This window comes from Polypterus senegalus, chromosome 9 (assembly GCF_016835505.1).
Source record: "Polypterus senegalus isolate Bchr_013 chromosome 9, ASM1683550v1, whole genome shotgun sequence".
Classification (NCBI taxonomy): Eukaryota; Metazoa; Chordata; class Cladistia; order Polypteriformes; family Polypteridae; genus Polypterus; species Polypterus senegalus.
Genome location: NC_053162.1, coordinates 38887838 through 38902149, shown reverse-complemented (window position 1 = coordinate 38902149; position 14312 = coordinate 38887838). Strand labels below are relative to the sequence as shown.

The following is a 14312-nucleotide window of genomic DNA, read 5'->3' as shown; positions in this document are numbered from 1 at the left end:
CTGAACCCTTTACAAATTTGGCTGATTCCTTTATCCAAGACAGCTTACAACACAATTGGTTACATTTCTTTTGTGTTTCCTATTGGAGCAAAGGCATGTCAAGTGACTTGCTCATAGTCACACACTGTCAGTGGCAGGGTTTGAACCCACATCCTCAGGGTTTGTAATCCAAAGTCTTAACCACTACACCACACTGCCCACCTGATATTAGAAAACTAATTTATAATGCATAGTTTAAGGGTTTATGAATACTATTGAATGAGAGGCTTGGCTATTTTTTAAAGAAGTAATTTATAAGTGTTTAGGTAAAAATAAGGAGGCAAATTATTTTAAGGAAGAGAAAATTGTTTTAGTTAAGTTTAAGGAACTGGAATGCATGAGTCTCAAAGTTCATTTTTTAGATTTACAATTGGAAGTTTTCCCTGAAAATCTTGGAGCAACGAGTGAAGAGCAAGGTGAAAGATTCAATCAGGATGTCAAGTACATTAAGAGAAGGCACCAGGAATGTGGGAATGCTAGTATAATGGTGGACTACTGCTGGATGATTCATAGGGATGCACAAAAAAAAGTGTACAAACGATGGGCCACCAAGCTAAGAACTGACAAAAATTACAGAAGTTCTATTTAGTCAATGAATATGTATTCTTCTTTATTTTTACATAAATATTTATTCTATTATATTATATTACATTGAGTAATTTATTTTCATGTTAAATTGATTTAGAATAATATTTATGGTATGCATGAATAAATTTGGTAAATGTTTACTTAAATGTGACATCATGGAAACATTCTAATTATATTTTGTGTTGTGTTCATTAATGCAAATAAAAATAACAACCAAAATAGTGAATAGTTTTTCATGAGTTTAATTTTGCAAACCTGTGTAATGGGGCACCATGTTAAATTCTGCATTGCAGATTAATTTGTCCTGCCATATCCTTGAAAATGCAGAAAGAAAATCTAGTTAGACATGGGGAGAACAAGAATTATTGATCAGAAAGACGGCGATCCTAACATATTGAGCTATTAGAATACATGAAAAGGTAAATTGAGTATATACCAGGAAATCCTATTAAGTATTGTTTTAATTGGCATCAAAGTGTAAAATTCCGTAACAAAAAATGTTTTAAATTTATCTGCATAAGGAAATTCTAACACATCAGTGTAGTGTTGTTTACTATAGTGTATTTTACATTATTTAGGACTGGACAATGTTAAAATAGAGGTGCAGTTACATCACCAGAGACTCCACAGGGAAGTGTATGCAAATCCAAATCCCTCAGCGACGTGGGGACAACCACTTACAATATTAATATAACTTTATTTTTTAGCATGCCACTTACAAACTAGGTTTTGAGATTGTTATGTTATTTAGAAACAAACATGTAGTCGTACACATTGTTTTATATGACTGTTTAATAATTTTGGCATTACCTGATTGTGTTGTAATTCTGCATTGTTGTAACTGCGCTTAAAAATACTGGATTTTCTTATTCGTTTTGCGAGATAGTTTTCTCCATCCTCCCATACCATACAGCGGAGAAGTGCAGCTTGTCGAACTCAAGCAAATCAGCTGGGGTTGATAATAGGCGGGCATTTCAACTTCCCAGCCTGAATACTGAAATGATGGACTTGGCTTGTACGTGCACTCCAACTCCCATGAGTACTTGGTATCGGCGAGCACGAGCGCGCGCTTTTTGTGTTTATGTGAGCGAGCGTGCGAGAGAACTGTACGGGAACTACTGCTGATGTGAACTTGCTTGCGTCATTACAGGAGCTGCCCTGTCACGCGCTGTTAGTAAAAGTTGGGATTGAAGATATAGACGTAGGAAAGCGAGACGGGCACCGGCCATCCTGTCATCGTCGATCCCCCCTTCCGTCCCAGTGCTCAGTGCAAAGAGCCCAGTGTATCACGACGTCTTCCGAAATTAATGAAATCGACAAAATAAGGGCGAGTCGTAGGGCGAGAGAGACACACGGCAAAACTCTGGGAACACAAACAAGTCAGGATCACGGAGCTTCACCATCAAACTTCTTACAAAAACATTATTTCTAACTCCCCTTTTTACTGCAGACAAAAAAGAAAACGGACCCAAGCAAAAAAGTTGGTGTTTAAATGCGTTGAAACAAGGACCGGTGCAAAGAGTGACGGGGAGCACCCGAGCGGCTAAACCGATGACTACTGCAAAGTGCAACGGCAATGACGAGCTGGACTTCAGACTGATCTTCGGGGAAGACGGGCAGCCTCCATCGCTAGGCCCTGCAGGTTTGTAGATGAGTTTCGCCCCGCTTTCGAGAGTATAAGAGAGTGCTTGTGCCGGCACCATGTGTGTGTGCATCATACCGGGTCGAGCGTGTGAGCTGTCATTTAGGTTTCCACTCAACTTTCAAAATTGTTCTTACCTTAAGATCTCATGTGGGACAGAAACTTGACATAAACATTGAGGATTCCGCAAGAAACTCGCATAGTATTTAACGCGCGGAACGGGTTTTCTTCGAGTTGGTCAGCTTATAAACGTACTGCACAATATACATGCTAAAGTTAATGTCTTTAATAAGTTATGCATATTTTTTTTTTTTTTATAAATGGTTCACCTTGTAATGGTTTAGAAGTAAATTGTAAACGTATTTTGCGATTGTTTTGACTGTGAAAAAGCTATCTATAAAAAGAATTTTAGTCCCATCGTTGTAATCTTAATTCGTTTGTATTTCCCCTAACTTCCCCCTTTTCGCTTTTTATGTTTATGTCGAATGTTACAAGGTGCTATATATGCTACTTTTCTGAAAGTTTTTCAGTACATAGGTTTTCCGTATTATAGTTTCTTGTCTATCTTTTAAATTAGAAACGGCAAGTAGTGCAAAAAGGAAGACTGGTTCCCACGCAAACTACAGGGCTTGCTTTGTTTGTTAATACTGTATAGCCACCTGCTTAGGTAAGCAGGTTAAATTTACAGCAGAAGATCGAGCTAAACAAGTTTATTTACTTATTTTTCTGTTTAACCAGCAAGGTCCCGGACAGTGTGTTTTGACATTTTAAAGGGGAAGGTGCTTTGTATTTATTTATTTTTTGCAATTAACTTGCACTCTTCTCAAGAAAAGTGACAAATGTGCACATTGGTTAGATCATAATTTTTACATTTTTCTCAGTGTTGTTATTTTGAGTAGAGGAAACAGGTGCACAGTAATTACACAATATTGCTCATCCGTTTCAAATACACTGTGCAGTATCCATTTTAATGTTACCTAATGTAATGTTAACCTTGCATAAAAATGATCCAGAATATATATATTTTGTATAAAAGTCGATCCATGCAGCTTACAATTTGTAATAAGTAAAAACTTTTTCTATTTACTTTAATTGATAAAAAATAAGTTTATTCTTTTTTATGAGATTTCAGTGCCAGGTAGAATGTCTTGAAATTATTTCCTGTTAACCAAGTTGAAGGTTTCTTTCATTTGGTGACTTGGAAAATCATTTAACAAGTGTTAAAATGAATAGAAAATGGCAATTTCTTTTAGTAGACTTCAAATAATCTTTTCTTTTATAAATTTTACTTATAAAGTTTTCCTTCAACTTGTTGTAATTGCTCTGCTTCAGTTTATGTTGCAGTGATGCTAAAGCCTATCCCAGGTCCCAAAGTGTGCTAAAGATGAAATAGGATCTCTAGAGAGGAAAGAATTTTTCTCGCATTTGTAGTTAAAATATTAATTTTGTTCATTCATGTATGAAAGATTTCTACATTTATTGCATAAGGGAAATTTTTAGCAATGCATATTTGTAATGAGTTTTAATCAGTAACAGAATTTTTATGCAAACACATTGTTATGTAATATTTAATGTATGAACTTTATTACATCAAGTAAAATGTAATAATATTACTAAGGGTTATATGCATTTTATTTATGAATAGTATTCGTGATTAATTGCGTTGTTATATTAAGGATGAAACATCCTTTCTGTCTGAAATAAAATTCCGTGCACATTTTTTTTTTATGAGAAAAGTTGAGTCATGGAGAAAATGAAAAAAATTAAGGTGTCCTGATGATTTATTCTGCTTTTTTTTTTATCTCTTAAAGGCTTTATATGCCCTTGATAACTTCATTTATACTTGCAAATCATCAGATTTGTCTATATGTTTGTACATCCTCATTTATTATTATTATTATTATTATTATGTAAACTTAAATTACTATTATCGATTACAATAAAGCTACAGTTTAAGTTTTAACACATTTTATAATTATTACTTGATTCTGCTGAAATCAAGGGTCAATGATACGTAAATACTATGGGCACAGCATATATGTTGAATTTGAATATTTTGATGGCATGTTCTTGCCTATGTTACTTCAAAGCCTTTACCAGTGTACCTGGATTCTGGGACACTTACAGAACTAATCAATGAATATGCTTATGGAGAGGATTTTAATAATATGTGTAATACCATAACGTTTTGGATAACTGAATGATTTCTGCAAAGGAGAAAAACAAATAATGAATCTCTCTACCTACCTAAAACTTTGAGTTGCATACTTATATTGTCTGTTAATCAACTGGAGTTTTAAATGTGAAAGTGTTTTAGTCACTTTTAAACTTTGGTTTTATACTGCTTCAGGATGTCAGAAGCTTTAAACATATTTATATTTAATATAGAAAGCATCTAAATGTTTTAAAACTAAAATTAGAAAGCATGTAAATATTTTAGCTAAAAGTTGTTAGAGACTATACAGTTCACAGAAAAATATCATTGTAGGGATTAAATAAACAGACCATGCAATTGGAAATTGGATTAAGTGATTAGCTATATGAAGAGAAACATCTCTTAGTTACACTAAGTAATATTCATGTTTTGTAGTGTTATTGACTGTTATTTTATATTTTAATTATTAGCTGTGTATATATAAATATTACAACGCTTTAAGCTTACAAAAGGGAAATCCATTATATAAAGATAAATTAAACTGAATAATATAAATATAAATGTGGTTGGCTTGTGCCATATGTTTGATGATACTGGCAATGTCAGGCTCTGGCTTTTGCTTCCTGCAAATGTGCATATTATTTAGTAAAAAAGATGGATGGAGTGTGTGGTTAGAAATTCAGTTTTGTTAAGGAGGAGCAGATATATTGTGTTAGCCATATTGCTCAGTGTAAAGCTATCCATGCTTCCTTCCCTGGCTTTATCTTTCTCAGTCTTCATTCAAAAATGATTCCTGCCTTAAGTTTTGGCGAACTATGGTATTTTTTGGTATGTCTTGCTTGTAACTTTACCCTGTAGAATTTATCACAAATGTGTTTTCTAAAAATGGACAGAGACATTTTCTCTTACTAAAATAGACAGCGGGTCTGGTGGGTCACGTCTCTGTTGCAGGGTGCTCAGATCCAGTCATGTGATGCGAGTTGCTAGTTTAGATTTCCGCTAAAGCTCTGCTCAGATGTGCTGTTCATAAAGAATCAGGCATAAGATGCCATCATCTCCCTTTTTATACTGCACATTTTCTTTGTTTATTAAGTCTAAAAAGCTGTTTGGTGTCAAAAGAGGTTACAAAGGGCTTTGCCTAATAGGAAGCTTTTAATGATACATTCAAAAATGTTTTTAAGGGTGGTTGTGACTCATTAAACCTTCCACCATGGATGAATAAATTGATGACAAATGGGTTGATATCTAAGTAGAGATTAAAAGAAATGATCAGAATTGTTAGACTTGCTATACTTCTTTAGTCTGTCACATCATAAGGAAAAATATTTACCTAAGTTTAGTGTAATATTTAGAAAATTAAGGCTTTTTTTTTATAATTTTTGTTTTACTTAATTTGGTGATGCTTATTTTGATAAGTGTCACTCATGGGTTTCTCTGTTGACAGAATGGACCAAAATGAAGTATTCCTATAGTCTCAGAATTTGCTTGAAAATTTTCAGGCAAACACGCTTGACATTTTAGCATGTGGTTTTAGAAATCTAGGATATTCTAAATTGACTTGACTTACGCCTAGTTATCTTGTAATCATATATGACAATGTTTTTGAACCCTCATCCATCAGGGCCACAGGTTCTGCTGGTTTTATTACATATGGCTTCACCTACCAATTTGTCATATTTTCTATGTGACCTGTAGCACCTTGTCCATACACTGCAAATAGAAAAATGGCATGAAGCTACACAGAAGAAAAGCAAAGGGTAACATTTTGCAATAGAAGCCTGAATCTGCCGAGGTCAATTGATCTACTCTTTGCAGATCCTCCCATTCATACACTTTCTGTTCCATTTTAACATCTTCATAGCTGAAACACTTGTAAAATACATTAATAAATATGGATAGTATGTACCACCAAGCAGAACAAAAAGTTTACTTTTGTCAAGCATAGTATCATAGTAACAAGAAGAGAAAAACAAAGGTGTTTCCTTGCATACCTAGATTATTTTTGTTTCTTTATTTTCTGATCTAGAAGGCTTATTATTCTACAATGGATGTATAAAGCCCCCTGTTAAAAAAAGGTAGCCCAAAGGCATGTAAGCACTTGTTTGTGCAAGAGTTGTATTTTTAGAAAGTACACTTCGCTTTTGTGCCAGTTTTATTGCCATTTGATTTTTTTTCCTATGTACACATTTGTGCAAGGAAGGAAATGTAGCTCAATAATGCTCAGCTACATTTAGGATTTTAAGCAGTTCTTCAAACTTTTGTTCCATTTAGCTGTTTAATTGAGTTGCCTTGAAAAACAAAACTTAAGGAGATTTTTTTTTCCTTCTTCTGAAGGCAGTTTTAATTTATGAGAGATGCATCCTATAATTACTGTTAAAAGGCTTTTTTCAAGTACTGTAGGTTGCATCATTAACTGGATGCACTATGTCAAGGTAGTCATTGCAAGCAGCACAATCTGATAAAATTACTATTTTGTTTTACGGTTTTCTGGATTGTATGTATTATAGGAGTGCATTTCTAATTTCTGTGCTTTTCCTAAAATGTGCTGAAAACAGAGAAGCAAAACTTGTGTGTGAGCTTCAGAAGCAACCTAAACCAAAAAGGTGTTTAAATTTGTCCTCATTGGGTCAAACAGAAGAAGACTGAATGACTTGGCAGCAAGCCCAGCCACTAAAACAACATCCAAGTCATCAAATTTGCCTAGGCACGCCATGTGCAGTTCAGATGGCAGTGGAATTTAAGACGAGAGGAGTCATCAGCTCTTCACAGCTGCTTTAACAAGCAGCAGCAAGCTGGTGCCTTTCCTTCTTGGTTTTATTTTATATGGTTTTTATATATTTAGCTGTTTGATTTTTTTTCCCCCCTCTCTCTCTTTCTTTTTTTTGACATTCAGAACTTTTTTTTTTGTTACTTGAAGGACTAGACTTTGCAACTGTTGGTTCATTGTGTTTTCTGTTTTAAATAGCTGTGTTCATTCACTAAATAATTTCATCATTTGATATTTTTGAAGAGTGGGATTTCATCTTCAGAAATATACATGGTTTTCAGTTAAGGTGAAAAGATACTGGATTAAAAGTGATTGCATTATGCTTTGTGCCACTTCAGCAGGTGAGAGAGATTATTTTTATTTGTTGTAAAAGTTATTGTCTGTTTGGTCCATTGAAACACAAATAAATGAGTACTGCTAGATAGCATGATGTTGGTTCATAGGTTTACAGTTTAAACTATCGTAAGAGCTGTGATATGTAAGGTTTCAGAGGTTTGACTGTTGCTATAACCTTTTTCATTTCAATTCTGCTACAGGTGAGAGGTCATGCATTTTTAGTTAGACTGCTTAGAGACTAACACAAAACTAGTTGAACTGAAAGCTAGCTATAGCTCATGTATTATTTTATGAAGATATTGTGCCATTCCTGAGCCATTCTCTCCCTCTCTTTCTGTCATATATATATATATATATATATATATATATATGTATATGTGTGTATGTATGTATGAATGTTCAGCAAGTAATGGCATTTCTACATCTGTTAGATTCTAATTTTTTCTTTTTAGATTCTAATTTTTTTTTTCTTTTAGTATTCTTATTTAAATTTACACTGGAACTAACCTTGTAGCATTCTGTGAAGATAAACATAAACATCAATATGTTAACCGTCTCCCTTTATGTTAAATAGCAGCTCCAGACAGCCACAGATGTGGTTATAGCCCATGCGCCTGAGGAATAGGAATGCAGGTGTAGAATATGTGGATGGGATTACTCATAGGCCGTTGGGTTATAAATATTAATCATTTTGGAATTTCAGTGCACTACGTTGGCTTGCCAGTGCCAGTTTGTTTTATTACACCTTCTAGTGTTCACACAGTGTTTTGAAGTTAATCTGTTTTTCTTCTTCAAATATGCAGATTGCTTACTCTGCATGTGTGCATGGATAGTACAGAGTGGTAGAGCATAGTTGATTGTTGTCTAATGCTGTTTAATAAACTGGGAAAGGAAATGTTTAATTTTCTTTGATTTCTACATTAGTTTAGAAAATAAACTGATCACTCTTACAGTGTTTGAATAGGTATAACCATCATCAAAATAACAGGATTGTATTGTCAGGATATTTACTATAGCTACATCTAATATGCTGTTCTTATAATGTTTGCAACTGATCATATTAACTAAAGTGAAAATATTAAGTGCTGGATTTTTCCACTTAAGTGATATTGTGTTTGGTATTCCCAAACATAAAAGGATGTTGTTGGATTTGAAATTAAAAGATGATTTTTCTTTTTTTAGATTATAATATATGCCTGCATACATAAGCAAATAGTTTGGGAAACAAGTAATCCACTTTAATAAAAGGACAAGTGTCTGTGTATCCGTGTGTCTCACTGGTTGCTATGTCTGTTTTGTAGGCCATTTGGCGTGGAATGTGTAAAAACAGTGCTAATGTTTGTGATGTGCCATCTGTTGGAAGAATGCTGTGCATTATAAAGTACACTCCAATTTCTAATAGATGGTGCACTGTAAACATTAACGCTGAATATGTCCAACAGAGGGTAACTGCGAGATGGACAGAAATTGGCTTATCTACCCTAATAAAAGAACAAGTGTCTCTGTATATGTGTGTTCGTCCAGTTGCTAGGATTTAGAAAAAAAATTAAAAATAGACTAGCATTTAGAAGAAGGGTAAAAAAAATACTAAAAAAGATATATCTATAAATTATTCTTATTGATCTAATCTGTTGTCCGATGCTTTATGCCAAAAATGCGACTTTGGTGCACCTGCTTGGACCACATGACCAAGATTTAGAACTTTAATGATAATGACTGATAATTTTGTGTGGCGGGCAATGAATGAATGAATGAAAACAACAATAAATTGACTAAGCCAGAGTCACTAAACAAAGCCAATGCAGTACTGACTACCACCACATTTTCCAAGCGAAATACTTCAACTATAAGAGTGATCAAGTTCAGTGAATGATGCTGTGAGAAAGCATTCAAAGCAGGCAGCTCTATCTGAAGAGGAAAAGATCCCTGTGAGAAAAAGGGATTGGGTATGTATTATTGCACAAGACCAAATGAACAACCCAAGTATCAAATAAAAAAACACGAGTTCTGGGTTGATAACTTAGGTTTCTAAGGTGGGTAGCACAGCTAGTATTATCATAATGGGTTTTTTAAAACGGAACACAATCACAATCTTAATACTTGGTAGCACAGGTTCATAATCTAAAATTGTGGTTGCAGTCTGAGAATCATTCTCAGCAAATAGAATTTTTAGTTTGTCAGGTTGTTTCATCCAAAATAATTTTTCATTCAAAATAATTGATGATTGTTTGGTTTGGCATATATGCAGTTTCAGGTAAATCCATGTTAGGGAGAGATTAATACGATTGATCTTTTGAACTTCTTGGCTGAAGCAAGCAGAGCATTTGTCTGGCATGCACTAGATACTGTCTCTTGAAGTTGGCACAAAATTATTATCTTTGACTTTTTAATGTACAAGAAGAATAAGGAGGAACCTTTGAAATGCGAAGCTATAATCAAAGAACATTTTAAAATTGAAATTCAGTTTACAATGTGAAAATTATAATGAAAAGCTTAAAAGATAGCTAAAGCTAAGGTATTTATTTTTTCAATGATTTCATTTTTGTTATTCATAGTTTTGACATTATTAATGGAAAGCAGATTGCTTATAAACAGAATTTCATACGACACAGTATTGCTCAGTTTTACAGATTTTTTTCAAGAAAAATATTTATTCTTTTTTTGTGTACAGTGGTGTTTGCTGTTTTTTTTATGCTGTTTTATATTTTAAGATTTTTTCTTTTTTTAAGTAACCTTATATTTTAATGTTGCTCTTAACATTTCTATATTATTATTTTGTGGCACAGTAATTAATCACTGCCGCCTTACAGATTAACAGTCTCTGTTGCATGTTCTCCCCATGTCAAAATGGAAACTCTAGATTCCTTCCACATTCCATAGTCTTGTGATTTGATTTTATTTCATTAGTGACTCAAGATTTTCCTAATGTAAATGTGAATTTAGATGTGTATGTGACCATTTTTGTGATAGATTACTGTAAATGTTCCATTAACAGTTGGTATCAGACTTACACCCAGTGACTTATATCAGGCAATGTATCCTAATAAGTGGTTTTGTATAATAAGTAATAATATTTTTATTATAACTTTTTGCATTTTGAAATAGTGTATTTTCCTAATTTTATCTTAAACATTTAAAAATGTTTAAAAATGATGCCTTAGTTTTTTTTCTAAAAACCCAGTTGTTTATTATATTGGTTACTGTATCATAAAGATCTTGGTGACTCTGGGAGTGATTTGGTTGTTGGTGCATGTTTGTTAAGAACTTAAGTGACTTAAATTTCATGAATTGCTAATGCTTAACAATTAATTGAAGCTAAGGTTGTATTGGCATGGATGTTAAAAGGAAAGACATCTTTAAATAGGGGTAAAGGGATATAAAAACAGCAACGAACCTTATGATTGTGATGACTGTATGTTGATTCAAATAAAAATATTGTATGCCTCTGGATCTATTAATTAAAATGTTAATGTAAATTAGCAGTATGAATTTTAGTGATAAACTTACGGTAAGGGTGATTGGTTTGTTTTCATTATGTAAACCAATTCTTATACCTAAAATTGCACATTTGCAGGAGAAGTGGAGAACACAAGCAGTAGTATGCTTTGTAGTAGAGAAAGTTCATGTGGTTAAAAAGGGTTGTCCTTTACCTTGTTCTTGTCGAACAGGTGAGTACATGTACGGTAATGACCAAAAGAAGCCTATAAGTCTACATATTTATTTCCTACAGTAAAAGGCTCAAGTTTAGATGGTTTTAGATCTATCAGTTCCACAGTATAGTGGTCCTTGAACTTTTTTACTTCCACATTTCTTTGTTGCATGAAGGTTATTACTGAATTCTCTAATTCAGATGACAAGCTGGATAAGAATGGTTGCGGGATCCAATTTTATTAATGCAAATTGAATGTTATGCTTGAAGTATGTTTCAAAATTGCTTTTGAAGGCTTTAGAGATATAATGTCGTTGTCTCTTTCATCGTTTCAAAAGCAAGTCCATATTTATTCAGAAAACTATAGGATACTGGAAAAATTTTGGCACTTCCTCCTTTCACAGGTACAGTCCAGTGCACCGATTTCTTCATTAACCCCTAATTGTTGCCCACTTAGTTTTAATGAAATCTCCACAAAATATTTAAACTTCTCCAGACATTTAACATCTGTCAAGTGGCTATCATTAAGAAAAGGCCATAACTCATCTTACATATCGAACAGACCTATCAGAAATCTACCTTGGTACAACCATTTGATTTCTGGGTGTAGCAGTATGATTTTATGCTAATGCTAATTAACAATTTTTATTGTTGTCTGTAATACTATATGCTGTTTTCCATTCAAGTAGTTTGGGGTTCAGGGCTTCCACATGTATCACAGTGTGTATAAAATCAATATGGGCTGTCATAGTACTCAAAGAACCTAATCTCTTAGTCTTTTTGTGTTTCCCATCATTGAAATTTCAATGCAAATGCTGTGCAGTTTACCTAATTTTGCATGTGAAGTTCCTTCAGGTTTATTGATAGATAGCATGTCTTCTTATAATCTTACATTAGTGGATTCATGTTACTGGAGCACAAATGTTTCACTGCAAGACATATTCATTGAACTGACCTTTAATGTCTTGGCGACTTCTCATCAAGGTGTTCCACAATTTTATCATTATAGTTTTTTTTTTTTTCTAATTTATCACCATGCATCTGTTATTTTTTATTACAACATCAGCTTGAATGAAATACTTTTGGCACTTTCATATTAAGTATCCTATCTCACATGATTCCTTTTCTGCTTGATCAGAAATTTCCATTTGTTTAGTTATGATTTGTCACCTACTGAGTAACTCGCTCTCCTTATGGCAGAAGAAAAATTCAAGTCTTTTTTCAGATATGTGGGATACATGGTTTCTGAATAAGTGTAATTTTTTATTTTCATGGATAAGAACTTCTGAGCACAAAATATACTGTGGATATATCTTACATTTCCATATATCTTACCAAGACTGTAAACTCATAATGGAAAAAAATCAACTTGATATTTTTGCTTTTTCATGTTTATTTTTTTTTTCATTTTTTATTTTTTTCTTGGGCTGGCTTCAGACATGTCAGTTTTTCCCTTCCAATCAACGTTTCTGTGTCAAATAAATATTGCATGTCATCTTCTCCTTGTTTTATTCTTTTTATTTAACTTATTTTTTGCCTTGATTACCAAGCATACAGCTAATGATTGTTCTGAGACTGATCAATAATGTGAATTTGAAGAAACTAATGTCTTTAATTGATATCAGACAACTAGTTGCAGTCTGGCAGAATAATCCTCATGTAAAAGTGCAACTGATTTACGACGTGATGTTATGTACTGCTGCTGCTGCATACACTTTTATAAAGGTGTTGTGCCTTTTCGGGTATTCCATACAAATTTCCTCATGCATCCTGTTTTGAGAGGGCGTCTCGCTTCTCTAGAAGAATAATGTAAATGTAGCTGTGCAAAAAGTTGTGGTGTGAATTTCAAAGGAATTCACACATTAGAGTTAAAAATCCTGCACTGTTTTAATTAATACTGTAATCAATAAATTCTTTTCAAGACAAATGGATAAATGAATAAATAAAATACTTTTGTTAAGGCCAGTTTTCTTGCATTAATGTGTTCAGTCATGATCCAATTATATCCTAACACAGGGTCACAGGGGTCTGCTGGAGCCAATCTCAGCCAACACAGGGCGCAAGGCAGGAACAAATCCCTAAAATATAACAAAAAAGAACAATATACATTGTCTGAATAATATAGAAGTGATTGTAATGCAATCTCATTGATGGATACCATAATTGCTGTAATTAAGACATTCCTCCTTTTCTAGGTACTGTATATTTCTGGTTTGATTTAGGCTGCAGTGAGCATCTAATAAGTTGTGTGTTATGCTACCTAGAAAGCTACAACACAACTCTTTTTGCAGGAGTCGTGAAGTAGATTGTCCTACAATATAGAAGTTTGTTTAAACAAAAGCAGCACTGCAGTGAAATCAACTATTGGTTCCTACATGAATGAGAACAGTAAACTAACAACAGCAAATGTCATAAACCTGACAAAGTAGCTTGTTGGCAGACCTGATTGGAAAAATGTTTTGTTACAAATTTTTCTATAAAAAATTTTATCTCAGTTAAAGGCTCCTGGCTAATTTTGGTATTTACTTATTCATATGTTACTGATATTTGTATTTTTTTTTAGTATCGTGCCCTCTAAGTCCTTGTGAGATGAGTCGTTATGCTTGTAGCAGGGCTGGCAATCAATAATCACCTTTGAAATTTTTCATATTTAAAATATTATTTAAATATATATTGTATAATAAATCCTCACAATCTGCAGAATTACAAAAGTGTAACCCAGTTTGCTTACCTGTTGTCTAATCCTGCTTTTTCGTTGTCATGCACAACAGAAAAAAAGAGGCCTATCCTACATGTACAATGCGTAAGATTGAGCATTAACAAGTCTTTGATGAGCCTAGATATATCTTTGGCTGCACACATGCTACAATGAATGGATCAATGTGTGTCTACCTAACATTGAGAGGAATGAGTAAGCCGTTGAACCTTATTTCTGATGGGGACCAGGGCTTGCATTTTTCCCCACGAATAAGGAATTCCCAGTAAGTGCAGGTCATTAGCTTGTCTCTTTCTAAGTCTTTTTCCTGTGTATACACTGCCTGTTGCTACTGCTGATTGGATGGTTTAGTGAGGTTCTTAAATCTGACCTGCTGTGGTCTCTTGGGTCCTTGCAGACGATTGAACTTGATTGTAGAGG

At 33.7% G+C, this 14312-nt stretch overlaps 1 protein-coding gene across 2 annotated transcripts in view; it reads left to right on the top strand.

The window, feature by feature from the left end:
- Positions 1 to 1755: 1755 nt before the first annotated feature.
- The window catches only part of nfatc3a (nuclear factor of activated T cells 3a), a 194143-nt gene continuing 181586 nt past the window's right edge, over positions 1756 to 14312 (top strand). Inside the window, exon 1 of one of the 2 annotated variants that reach the window (XM_039762941.1) lies at positions 1756 to 2269. In XM_039762941.1, the coding sequence (XP_039618875.1) occupies positions 2179 to 2269 (91 nt within the window). In that variant the 5' untranslated portion in view covers positions 1756 to 2178. Of the gene's footprint in view, positions 2270 to 7371; positions 7533 to 14312 lie in introns of those variants that run through there. The other variant, XM_039762942.1, reaches the window with a different exon arrangement.